Raw genomic sequence first — 13,339 nt, forward strand, 5'->3', positions numbered from 1 at the left:
TGTTTGCCCACAAGAAGTCAGCCAAACAAGCCTTGAGCAGAAATCTCCCCCATTTTCTCGCCGCCTTTATTATAATCAAGATAGAAGCGCTCGGGAGGCGACTCGCAGGAGCGCCAGGATTGCTGCCAGACAATTAGATGATTAAGTCTGTTTCCCTTGGGAAAGTTTAAGGAGTCCTGCATCTGGACACAGAATAGGTTTCGTTTCTTGTTCCCCAGAGAAAGTGTTCTTTGGCGGGAAAACAAGATCCTATATAGGTGTTTGGCCACAAGGATTCCTTGCGGAGTCAATTCGTCAACTTCGGGAGTAGATTGTGTGTGGACTACGCTACTTCAGTTTCCAGGACCTTGTTCTCGTTCCCACCCTGCCTTGTTCCCTGGACCTCGCCACGGATTTCGCCACGGACCCTGTTCTTGTTCCTCGCTTCTTGTTACCTTGAATCAAGCCTTGTTTGCCAAGAATCTAGTTTGCTCTCCAGCCTTGCATCAAGCTCCATGGACTAAAGGACCTTGTCATTTCCCCTCACTTTGCTTGGCAAAGTGTGTGTTTCGGTTATTGGATTACAACTTTGGACTTTAATATCTCATATTGGACATTGTTACCCTGGTCTATATTTGACCTTTCCTGAAAGGTCTACTTCTGAACTATATTCTACACTTATTTTTATTGACTTTATATATTTCCTTAATAAAGATATTAGATAGATTCTGGTCTCTGCGCATGGTTATTGGTGCTCCGCAGTCTGGGTCCTGACAGTTTGACTCCACCACCTTAAGCACCAATTAACCTAGGCCAGAATGTCTACTGGAACTGGGGCGGAAGCCCAACCACTCAGCTACACCCTCTCCAAGGATGAAGTGGACAGAATCCGAGATACACTCCATACGCAGGAGGGAGAAATACGGGGCTTGAAGGAACGCGGAGCCCGTCTCCCTGCCCTGGCGCTACCAACCAAGTTTTCTGGAGAAGCTTCCAAGGTCCATGTTTTCCGTCGCCAATGCCAGGCATACCTAGAAGCCCGCCATGCCGAGTTTCCCCAAGAAGATATCAAGGTGGCGTGGATTTACAGTCTCCTAGACGGGCCAGCGGCCAGTTGGGCGACGGCGTTGTTTGATGAAGCCTCCCCACACTTAAGTTCCGCGCTAAACTTCCTGAATCACCTTAAGGCGACTTGGGGGATCGAGGACAATTTGGAGGCGGCCGGCCACAAACTCCGGCGCCTTTTCCAAGGGGACAGGCCCCCGCCACCAGCCCCATACCCCAGAGAAAGCGAGGAGGTGCCGATGCAGTTGGGCAATGTGCGTCCCAGATTAGATGTTGCCGAGAAGGCCCGCCGCCAACGTTTAAACCTCTGTTGGTACTGCGGAAACGGGGGCCACTTTGCCAGAGAGTGTCCAGCCAAAAGAAAGCCCGCCACGCATTTGGCGGCGGCGTCCTCCGTGGAGACGGAGACAGCCGAGGCGGCTGGCGCAAAGCTGGCGGGGGAAGCCAGCGACCGGGCGTAGAGAGGCTCGCCAACCCGGTCAGAAACCCCACTCAAGAGCCGCCAACCGGAGTCCTATTTCTCCTAGTGGTCACCTTGTGGTCAGCGAAAAAAGGACCCGTCATGATCCATGCCATGATAGACTCAGGAGCAACAAACAATTTCATCGATAGAGAGTATGCCGACTCTCTGGGATTACAATATCATGATTTCAAGAACGCCCGGGTGGTGCAAGCCATAGATGGCCGCCCCCTAAAGACAGGTCCAGTAAGCCAATGGTCTGAACCCACCAGAATGTGGATGAGGGAACATATGGAAGAGATTTCCTTTTTTGTTACCGAGGTTCCTCACTTCCCAGTGATTTTGGGAATTCCATGGCTGACACTCCACGACCCCAGCATCTCTTGGACCAACAGAGAACTGCAGTTTGCTTCTAAATATTGCCAAAACCATTGCCTTGTAGCCAAGGTCTGTCATGCCACAGACGCTGAACCCATCATCACCTTGCCCAAGAAATACTCAGACCTTTGGGATGTTTTCAATGAAAAGGAAGCCGAGAAACTACCCCCGCATAGGCCCTATGATTGTGCCATTGACTTGGTGGAGGGGGCCCCGATCCCGCGAGGACACCTCTACTCCCTGACTGAACCAGAGCAAGAAGCTCTCAGGGAGTTCATAGAGTCAAACCTCCGCAAGGGGTTCATCAGACCCTCTCAATCCCCAGCCGCTTCCCCAGTGATGTTTGTGAAAAAGAAGTCAGGGGACCTACGCTTGGTTGTGGACTATAGAGCATTGAACAATATCACGAAGCGGAACCGCTACCCCCTGCCTTTGATCTCGGATCTATTAGACCGGCTTCGAGGGGCCAAGGTCTACACCAAGCTGGATCTTCGGGGGGCTTACAATCTAGTTCGCATCAGAGAGGGGGACGAGTGGAAAACCGCCTTCCAGACTAAATTCGGATTATTCGAGTCCCTAGTCATGAATTTCGGATTATGTGGAGCTCCCGCAACGTTCCAGCACTTTGTCAATGATATTTTTCAGGATTATCTAGATCGGTTCTTGATCATATACCTGGACGATTTTTTGGTGTTCTCAAGTTCACAATCAGAACATGAGAAACACGTCAGAATGGTGTTGCAACGATTGCGGGATCATGGACTATATGCCAAGTTGGAAAAATGCGCTTTTGATCTACAAGAGGTAGAATTCCTGGGGTACCGTGTCTCGCCACTAGGGCTCTCCATGGACCCGGCAAAGGTTTCAGCAGTATTGGAATGGCGAGCGCCAACCAACAAGAAAGAGGTGCAACGCTTCTTGGGGTTCGCGAACTACTACCGCAAGTTCATTCCAGACTTTGCCCGCTGGTCTGACCCAATCACCAGCTGCATCCGTGGAAAACAGCCTTTCCGCTGGATGGAGCAAGCAGAGAAAGGTTTCCAGCAACTAAAGAAGTTGTTCACGTCCCAGCCAATTCTACAGCACCCTGATCCTAAAACCCCTTTTGTTGTGCAGGCTGATGCCTCCGATGTGGCAATTGGGGCTGTACTCATGCAACCAGTGGGAGAACATCTTCATCCTTGTGCCTTTTACTCCCGTCAACTAACAGCCCCAGAGAGAAATTACACTATTTGGGAAAAGGAACTTTTGGCCATAAAGGCAGCTTTTGAAAATTGGAGACATTGGTTAGAAGGGGCCAAATTTCCCATTGAGGTCCATACTGACCATCGTAATTTGGAACATCTAAGAACTGCCCGCAAGTTAAATCAGAGGCAGCAGCGCTGGGCTTTGTTTTTTGAACGCTTTGACTTCCAGATCCATTATGTAACCCCAGCTCAGACCAAGCAAGCAGATGCTCTCTCACAGAAACCAGAGTATGCTGCAGGGCGCAAAGAGACTTTCGAATCCCAATTGCTGCAGCCCGAGAACTTTGCCACGCTCACAGTGGGAAACACCAATTCCACTGCAGTTGAACCAACTCCTTCTACTCCAGGGCCCCTTTGTGCTCAAGAAATCAGAACCAGTCAACAGGCGGATGCCTGGGCTCAGGACCAAATTCGCCAAGGACTACGTTTTCCTTTCTCACTTAAGGATGGGTTACTTTGCTACAGAAAACACGTCTACATCCCTCCAGGACCAGGCAGAGAAAAGGCACTTCGTCTGTGTCATGACTGCAAGCCAGCAGGGCACTTTGGACTATTTAAAACCATGCATTTGATCCTACGAGATTTTTGGTGGCCCAAGATCCGCAAGGATGTGGAGAATTATGTCAATACCTGCCCGGTGTGTCAGCGTTCCAAGACAAGAAGGGAGAAGCCCTCAGGGCTACTGCATCCCCTCCCTACTCCATCTCGTCCATGGGAAATAATTTCTGCGGATTTTATCACTGACCTACCACCTTCCCTTGGATTCACCACGATCCTAGTGGTGGTGGACCTTTTTACCAAATTGGCCCATTTCATTCCCTGCGATGGCCTCCCCACGGCCAAAGAGACTGCAGATTTATTCCTTCAGCATGTTTTCAAACTACATGGATTGCCTAAGAGTTTAGTCACAGACCGTGGATCTCAATTCACCTCTCGTTTCTGGAAGGCACTACAAAAACTATTGGGCATAGACTCTCGTTTATCTTCAGCTCACCATCCCCAAACGGATGGGCAAACTGAGCGCACCAATGCCACTCTGGAACAATACCTTCGCTGTTATGTTAACTATCAGCAGGACAATTGGGCTTCCCTGTTACCTCTGTCAGAGTTTGCCTACAACAATGGTGTCCAGGCTTCAACTAAAGAAACCCCGTTCTTTGCAAACTACGGCTTCCATCCACGTTTCTTTCCTCCTATCATTGAAACCTCAGAAGTCCCCACAGCGGAGGACTGGCTGCAAGAACTCACAGCGGTGCAACAACTATTGCTCCAGCAACTGGACCAAGCCAAGGAGGACTATAAACGCCACGCTGACAGCCATCGCCAGCCAGGCCCCGAGATCAAGGTAGGAGATCGGGTTCTTCTGTCCACTCGCTTTCTGCCCTCCCACCGTCCCTGCCGGAAGCTAGATGCCCGGTTCATTGGTCCCTATCCGGTGGTGGCGCAACTTAACCCCGTGACTTTCAAACTTCAACTTCCGCGCTCTATGCGCATCCATGCAGTGTTTCATCGCTCCCTGCTCCTTCCGGCGGATGGTGTCCGCCCCGATGCAGACCGGCCGGCCCCCACTCCTGTTTTGGTGGATGGGGAGGAGGAATTCGAGGTTCAGGACATTTTGGATTCTCGCTTCCACCGCCGCCGCTTTCAATATCTCATTGACTGGGTGGGTTTTGGCCCCGAAGAACGCTCGTGGGAAGACGCTTCCACAGTTCATGCCCCCGACTTAGTCCGCCGCTTCCTTCAGGCCTACCCTGCCAAGCCGCGGCCCCGCACCTCGGGGAGAGGGCCCTTTTTGGAGAGGGGCCTTGAGGAGGGGGATAGTGTGATGACTCATGGGCCATGTAGTCCCGTTCCTAGTACTGTTGTGACAGATGAAGAGGAAAACTTGGGTTTCCCACCGTTTCTGCTGGATTTGGAGCCCTTGCAGCTGCAAGATGTTTGCCCACAAGAAGTCAGCCAAACAAGCCTTGAGCAGAAATCTCCCCCATTTTCTCGCCGCCTTTATTATAATCAAGATAGAAGCGCTCGGGAGGCGACTCGCAGGAGCGCCAGGATTGCTGCCAGACAATTAGATGATTAAGTCTGTTTCCCTTGGGAAAGTTTAAGGAGTCCTGCATCTGGACACAGAATAGGTTTCGTTTCTTGTTCCCCAGAGAAAGTGTTCTTTGGCGGGAAAACAAGATCCTATATAGGTGTTTGGCCAGAAGGATTCCTTGCGGAGTCAATTCGTCAACTTCGGGAGTAGATTGTGTGTGGACTACGCTACTTCAGTTTCCAGGACCTTGTTCTCGTTCCCGCCCTGCCGTGTTCCCTGGACCTCGCCACGGATTTCGCCACGGACCCTGTTCTTGTTCCTCGCTTCTTGTTACCTTGAATCAAGCCTTGTTTGCCAAGAATCTAGTTTGCTCTCCAGCCTTGCATCAAGCTCCATGGACTAAAGGACCTTGTCATTTCCCCTCACTTTGCTTGGCAAAGTGTGTGTTTCGGTTATTGGATTACAACTTTGGACTTTAATATCTCATATTGGACATTGTTACCCTGGACTATATTTGACCTTTCCTGAAAGGTCTACTTCTGAACTATATTCTACACTTATTTTTATTGACTTTATATATTTCCTTAATAAAGATATTAGATAGATTCTGGTCTCTGCGCATGGTTATTGGTGCTCCGCAGTCTGGGTCCTGACAATATTAGATATTTACATTATGATTCATAACAGTAAAAACAGTAAAAAATTGTGAATAAATACACCCCTGAAATCGTATATTTAATCACATTCTTAACTAGAGACCATTTCTAACAAATACCTGTTTTTATTGATATCTAAATTAGAAAAAAAAAACAGTCAACAGAAACTAGCTTGACATATCAACAATCTCACCCCCCTCCAACCATGGGCAAAATTCATGTCAAAAGCATGGCATAAATAAGTATAAAACTGATAAAATAAAGAGAGCTCAAGCAGCTAAAGATTTTTAACCAAAAACGGGCAACAGCTATTGCATTGTCTTTAGCTTTAAACAATTCTTCCTCTGTGCATGAGGCAGGGCATTGTGGACAAGCATACAGATGCGAGTTGTCTGTTCTATTTCACAATCGCACAAGGCGGAGGATTCTTTTAGGTAGTATCATTTTGCCAGATTGTCTTTTGATCTGCCCACTCTACTTCTGAGACTGTTCAGGGACTTCCAAGTTGCCCATTCTTGGTTTCCCCCTGGAGGAAGACCCTTGTGGGGGGCCATCCATTTGGGATAGGAGCCTCCGGTGGTGGGTTAAATCCTTGTGCCAGCAATACTGATGACTTGAAGAACAGGTTGCTGATCTGAAGGTTGCCGGTTCAAATCCAGTCCAGAGAGAGCACAGATTGAGCTCCCTCTATCAGCTTCATCTCCATGCAGGGACATGAGTGAAGCCTCCCACAAGGATGGTAAAAACATCAAAACATCTGGGTGTCCCCTGGGCAACATCCTTGCAGATGGCCAATTCTCTCACACCAGAAGTGACTTGCAGTTTCTCAAGTCGCTCCTGACACGGAAAAAAAAATCCATTTGGGATTTCCTGGTTTAGCTGCCCAGAGGGATACTCTTGCTGTTGTTGGGGGAACATTAAGAGGAGTTGTGGTTTTCTTGAAGCTTTTCCTTGATTTAAGTCTACTGGGAGGAGGCTGATAGCCATGCAGTGGATGGCTTTCACAGTGTTCAGCCTTATTTCTGTCGCAGTTAGCAGCAACTTCCCAGGGGGAGGGGGGGGGGCAATGCCAGCTCCTAGATGGGAAAGATAATGTCCATCTAGTTGTTTGTAGGAAGGATTGGAGGAAAGCAAGAGATTGCTACTCCTTCCTCTGTCCTGCTGGCATAAACCTGGTAGGACTTTAGTATGTGTTGAGGGCTACAGAGCAGGACACTGTGAATCTAAAGATGCTATGGCTCTGTGCATGACAGGATACTGGAAGAATCATATATTAGATACTAAATGAAGCTAGTATTGAAAATACTTGTCTTTAGTGGCAGTTCTTTGTCATTTGAATGTATTGTGTATAGTGTAGGATAGATCCATTTTGTAAAAATCTCGTGAGATTTATCTGATCCTTTAAATATGATCTCTGTGTAACTCTTTTTTAATTTAGCACTTGCTGAAATTGATTGAAATTGCACATCTTCAGTATGCACAACAGATTATATATTTTAAAATATCAATAAATAGGATTGTATTTACTGTGCTAATTTTGCATAGCATATTTAACTCTGAAAAAGAAAACTAAACTAAAGACAATTCATTTCACTTTCATAACATGGAATCATTTATTGGTCAAATTTTCTGTTAATTGTATTCATGTATAGCCAGGCATTTTCTGTTAACTTCCAAGACATTTAATATAATAATCTTAAAGTAAAGATAATATCTGAGATGGAATTTTCAAATGCAGGTAATGACATAATGAGCAGAACATTTTTGGAAAGCATTGTGCTACATAAGTTTTAGTCTATTTCTGCTGTTGTAATGTTGAAAGATATTTTCTTTCATGTACTACAGTTCAGCATAGCCAACACAATAAGTATGCTAAATGTCTTCTTTAGTGGTCACACTACCATTTTTGTATTCCTGATAGATTATGCGGTCATTTCAAGAGAAAGACTTCGGTGGTTTTTCTGACAACTATGATGAGCACTTGATGTCAAGCGTAGCAGGCAGACAGCTTCATCCAACTCGGTTGCTAACGCATTCAGCACCCCCATCGTTGCAGAAATATTCTTCAACTCCTGTTTTGAATCCCTCATCTCTTAAAGAAAGGTAGTGTTGGATATCTCATGAAATTTGGAACTGTATGTTGTGTTCTTAGCAGTGCTTACTGTATTTCGTATTTTAAGCACTTTATTTAATCCTTAGTCTCTAATGACTGAACAATTTTAGACAAGGGCTACCATTGGCACTTAGCAGATATTAGTTTACCATTAGAGTCACATACTTGTGTAAATGTTTGGAGTTAGAATGTGAAACATTTGGCTATATTCAGCAATCTCGTAAAATCTAGCTGGATAATTTCATAAATGGCTTTTACTCCCCTTGTATGTATCATTTTAGTGGCAGGGGTTAAAGCTTCCATCCACTTCCAACAAGTTAAATACCTGCCATTTTAAGTGGAATTTCTTTTCAGTTTGACCAAAGACTCCTAAATGCAAGGGCAATTCTATTTCTTCTTTAATTGCCATGACAAGAAACCCCAGGAGCTGGAAATGATGAGACTATGTGGTTCTGTTCCGAAGAATTGTGAACAAATTGCAGAAAAATTAATTTTTTTTGTCATATACAAAATAATTCTGAGATTTAAAATGAATTCTACAGTCCAGTGTAGGCATGCACACTTGCTTAGGAGTTTGACCTATTGCAAATAAAAACTAATAACACTTACTCCAAAGATCCCAGACTTTACTTAGTGAACGTATAGTCCTCATGATATAGTTGCTCAGACTTGTGCCATTTTTTCATAGGCAAAGTAATCTGCCTAGGATACATCTGAAAATGTTTTAATCTCAACTGGAATCTAGGCTTCTGGCTGAGATTTTGGTAGAGACCTAATTCTGTATCACTTTATTCCTACTAAGAATAACTAACGTGCAATGCTTCCTCTGCTCATCTTGTGAAGCATATTAAAAGTTTTTAATCTCCTTCTGTCCAAGTTTTTTAGGGGTCATGTACCATCGATGGAATGTTTTAAGCCAGTTCTCTTTTATTTCTATTGCGTAAGTGTACTTTAATTTTTTGTTCCATATCCGTTCCCAGTCGGCTAGCATAATTGGATGTCCAATGTTTCTGGCCCAATTTATCATACAGTTTTTGATTGCTATCGTCTCCGTTGACCATTCTAGTAATGTGTTATAAATTGTGGAGATTACCTTCTTTTTTGATAGCATGATTCTATCCCACAAACCATTTGGGTCATTGAAGCCAATTTGAGAGTCCTTAATATATTGTTCTTTGATAACGGCATATTGGAACCAGGACATGTTTTTAAAGTTTTCCTTTAGCATTTCTTGTGATTTTAATTCATAAATCCCATTTCTTTTCACCAATATTTCTTTGTAGCGTGGCCAAACTGTCCATTGTAGAATGTGACGCTGAGAGGATTCAAGAGAAGAGATCCATAGGGGGGTTTTGTTGTAAAACCTCATTTTATATTTCTCCCATACTTTTATTAGAGCCGCTCTAATGAAGTGGTTACCGAAGTTCTTTTCAACCTTTCTTTTATCATAGCCCACATATGCGTGCCATCCTCGCCGGAGATCAAAACCTTCTAGGGTCAATATGTTTTTGTCTTCCAAGGTTGTCCAATCCTTTACCCATTGTAGTGCACAGGCTTCATAATAAAGTTGTATGTTCGGTAGCCCAAAGCCTCCTCTTTTGGTTGCATCAGTCATGATGCTATATTTAATTCTTGGCCTTTTGCCTTTCCACACGAATTTTGCTATATCTTTATTCCATTCCTGGAATAATTTTTGAGTTCTTAAGATTGGGAGGTTTTGGAATAGGTACATTAGTTTCGGCAGCACATTCATTTTAATGGTCGCTATTCTTCCTAGTAGGGAAATATTTAGATTTTGCCAGTTCTGTAGATCGGTTTTGATTTCTTTCCATTTGTTTTGGTAGTTGTTTTTTAGTAGGTGGGCATTTTTTGCAGTAATCCAAATTCCTAGGTATTTCACTTTCGTGACTGTCTCAAATCCTGTTGATTCTTCCAATTTCCGTTGCTTTTCCCTAGTTATGTTTTTTGTCAAGATTTTTGTTTTTTCCTTGTTTATGAAGAATCCCGCTACTTTACCAAAATTTTCCATATTGTTAATCCATTTTGTTATTTGTCGGTGGGGATCTTCAATAAAACATACAATATCGTCAGCGAAAGCGCGGACTTTGTATTCTTGGTTTCTAATTTTAGTTCCTTTTAACTGATTATCTGTCCGAATGTTCCTAATCAAGATTTCTAAAGCAAATATAAAGATTAGGGGGGAGAGGGGGCAGCCCTGTCTCGTTCCTTTTTCAATTTGGATTATTTTGGAGTGTTGTCCATTAATTAACAGTTTTGCTTCTTGTTTTGTATATATCGCCTCAATTGCATTTATGAAGTAGTAGCCTATATCTAATTCTTTTAATAGAAGTTTAAAAAATTCCCAATTCAAATTGTCAAAGGCTTTTTCGGCATCAATAGTTATTAGGGCTAGTTCTTTTTGGTGGAATGTTTCATAATATTCAATAATGTCCAATACGCACCTAACATTGTCCTTCATGTATCTGTTTGGTAGGAATCTTTTTTGTTCAGTCCCTATCCAATTGTTAAGAAATTCTTTAAATCTGTTTGCAAGGATTGTAGAGAAGATTTTATAATCTGTGTTTAATAGTGATATCGGCCTAAAGTTTCTTACGTTTGTGGTATTTGTGTTACTCTTTGGAATTACTATTATGTCCGCTTGCCTCCAGGAATCCGGGATTATTTTATCTTTTAGTGCCGTATTCATTATTTGGTTTAAATAAGGCATTATCTCATCTGTTAATGTTTTGTAAAAAATTAATGTAAAGCCATCTGGACCAGGTGCTGAGCTAGGTCTCATCTGTTTTATGGCCTTTTTAATTTCTTCATTAGATATATCTTGATTTAACAGCTCCCTTTGTTTTTCTGTTATCTTTTGCAGTCCTTGATTGCTCAAGTATTGTGAGATTTCATCTGGATCGGTGTGATTTTTTTGATATAATGCTTTAAAGAATTCTTGGAATTCTTGCAAAATGTCCTCGTCTGATGTTAATGTCTTTCCTTCTTTTCTAATCATTGTTATCTGTTGTTTTTGCGATTTTTGCCTAATTTTCCGTGCTAGCCAAGCACCCGGCTTGTTAGCATTTTCGAAGTGGTGTTGCTTGATGAACTTCAGTTGCTTCGCGGTTTGTTCCATTTCCAGATTCTTCTTGTTGTTTTTCAATCCCAACAACTGTTTTGTTAATGTTGTTTCTTGGGGGTTCTCTTTTAATTTTTTTTCTAATTGAGTTATTTCTGTATTTATTTCGCTTATTTTTTGATTCCTTAATTTGTTTCTTATTGCTTTTTGTTGGATTAGATGGCCCCTTAGGACTGCCTTAAATGTATCCCATACGATATGGTCTCTTGTTTCCGGGATCCAATTAACTTTGAAGAATTCTTGTGTTAATTTTTTACACTTATCTATGTCCTCTTCTTTTTTAAGGAGATTGTCATCTAGTCTCCATTTCTTTCTTATTTTCCTTTGATTTAAATGCATTTCTAGTGGGCAGTGGTCAGATTTATCTCTGGGTAGAATTTTGATATAATCTACTTTAGAGCAAAGGGAGTTTGATAACCAAATCATGTCTAATCTTGACCACGACTTGTGTCTGTGGGAATAAAAAGTGTAGTCTTTAGTTTCCAAATTGTGTAATCTCCAAATATCCTGAAGTTGGAATTCTTCCTTTAGCTTTCTAAAGTTTTGTGGCATCAATCTTGCATTGGCATATTTCTTTTTCAGTATTTTTTTACTTGTGTCTAATTTTATGTCCATTATACTGTTAAAATCGCCTAATATGATCAAATGATCAAAGTCCGAATTACTTATTTGTTTTCTTAATTCTTTAATGAAATAACGTTGGGGGCCGTTGGGAGCGTATATATTACAAACAAGAATTTTTTGCCCATCCAAATTTATAAGAACTGCCACATATCTTCCTTCATTATCTTTAAACTGAAGTGTAGCTGATAGGTTTTCGTTAACATAGAGTACAACTCCCCTTTTTTTTTTTTTATCCGATGAGCAGAATTCCTTTCCTATTTTCCTGTTAATTAAAAGGGCCTCGTGTTTAGAAGTGATATGTGTCTCCTGCAGGGCAACGAAATCATACCCTCCTTTGCTTAGTTGGTTAAATAGAATTCTCTTTTTATTTGGTATGTTAATTCCGTTAATATTATTAGAATAAAATTTCAATTGACATTTCAGATTACATACATTCTTGGACATGTTCGCCGGATGTTTCATTCTTGTTGATACCTTCTCTGTTGGTTGTATCCTCTTCTTCTGTTATTAATTCTTCTTCTGTTATGTTAACTTCGTCTTCCTCGTCCTCTCTGCCTACGTCTGACGCTTCTGAAGTCTGTGAGGGTTTGGTTATCTTAGGATCTGTCTTTTGTGGTGAGTGGTGCCTCGCTCTTTTTGGTTTTTTCCTCTTTAAAGAAGGAGGGGTTGAGTCAACGAGGTGTTTTTCTTTGTCTTGTATATATTTTCTGTAGAAGTCTTTTGCCTTGTCTTCACTCGTGAGCCAATGTCGTTCTCCATTCAGCGTGACCATAATACCTTCGTTCCTTTCCCACCTAAATCTAATCTTCTGTTTTTTCAGTTCCTCAGTTAGAAAGAGGTACTTTTTTCTTCTGGTTAGAGTTAATTGAGGGAATTCTTTCAGAATTATGATCTTTTTCTCTTTGCATGTTAATGGATTATGGTTGTTCTTCATCAGAACCTCATCGCGTATTTTCTTTCTCACAAAGTGGACAATCACGTCTCTTGAGACCTTGTTTTTCCTTGAAAAGTTCGTCTGAATCCTATAGACTTTGTCTAGTTCATATTCTATAAACTCTTCTGATTGGGTTAACAAATTGGCTAGTAATTTGGTGATGGTTTGTCTTATGTCTTCGTTACTATCTTCCAGGATATTACGAAACCTCAATTGGAACTCTTTTTCATGTTGTTCAGTTCTTTCCTGTAATCTCTCCAATTTTTCGTTTTTGGTTTCTAGTCTTTCTATTTTACATTGTTGATTCTTTTGAATCTTGGTTAGTTTCAAATTTTCCAGTTTCAAATCGTTAATGTCCTTGTGAGATTTAATCATTCCTTCTTTCAAATGTCCAATGTCCTTTTTGATTTCTTTTTTCATGTCCATCATTTCCTGGTAGAGTTCTCTTTGTTGTAGGCTGTGCTGGTCAAGTTTCATTTGTGATTGTCTTTGATGTTCTTCTTGTCTCTCTGCTAGCTTCTGTATTTCCCGGAGAATATCTTTTAGATTGACCTCTTCCGATTGAGAGGGTCTTCTTCCCGATCCTTTAATATCCTTAAGGTCCTTATCAAACTTAGTCTTGGGAATTGCCATTTTGTGAACTAGGTTGGCTTAAATAGGAGAGCTGTTCAAAGGGAGAGAAAAAGAGAGAGAGAGAGAAAAAAAAAAG

At 42.3% G+C, this 13,339-nt stretch overlaps 1 protein-coding gene across 3 annotated transcripts in view; it reads left to right on the top strand.

Annotated features, from left to right (window-relative positions):
- spata6 (spermatogenesis associated 6) overlaps window positions 1-13,339 on the top strand; it is a 53,005-nt gene that overhangs the window by 21,911 nt on the left and 17,755 nt on the right. For all 3 annotated transcript variants that reach the window (XR_010005414.1, XM_062978320.1, XM_062978319.1), the window contains one exon: window positions 7,742-7,923. Coding sequence is in view for 2 of the 3 variants with exons in the window: in XM_062978320.1 (XP_062834390.1) it covers window positions 7,742-7,923 (182 nt within the window). In the remaining variant the exon portion in view is untranslated. The remainder of the gene's footprint in view (window positions 1-7,741; window positions 7,924-13,339) is intronic.

The sequence above is a fragment of the Anolis carolinensis genome, chromosome 4 (assembly GCF_035594765.1).
Source record: "Anolis carolinensis isolate JA03-04 chromosome 4, rAnoCar3.1.pri, whole genome shotgun sequence".
Classification (NCBI taxonomy): Eukaryota; Metazoa; Chordata; class Lepidosauria; order Squamata; family Dactyloidae; genus Anolis; species Anolis carolinensis.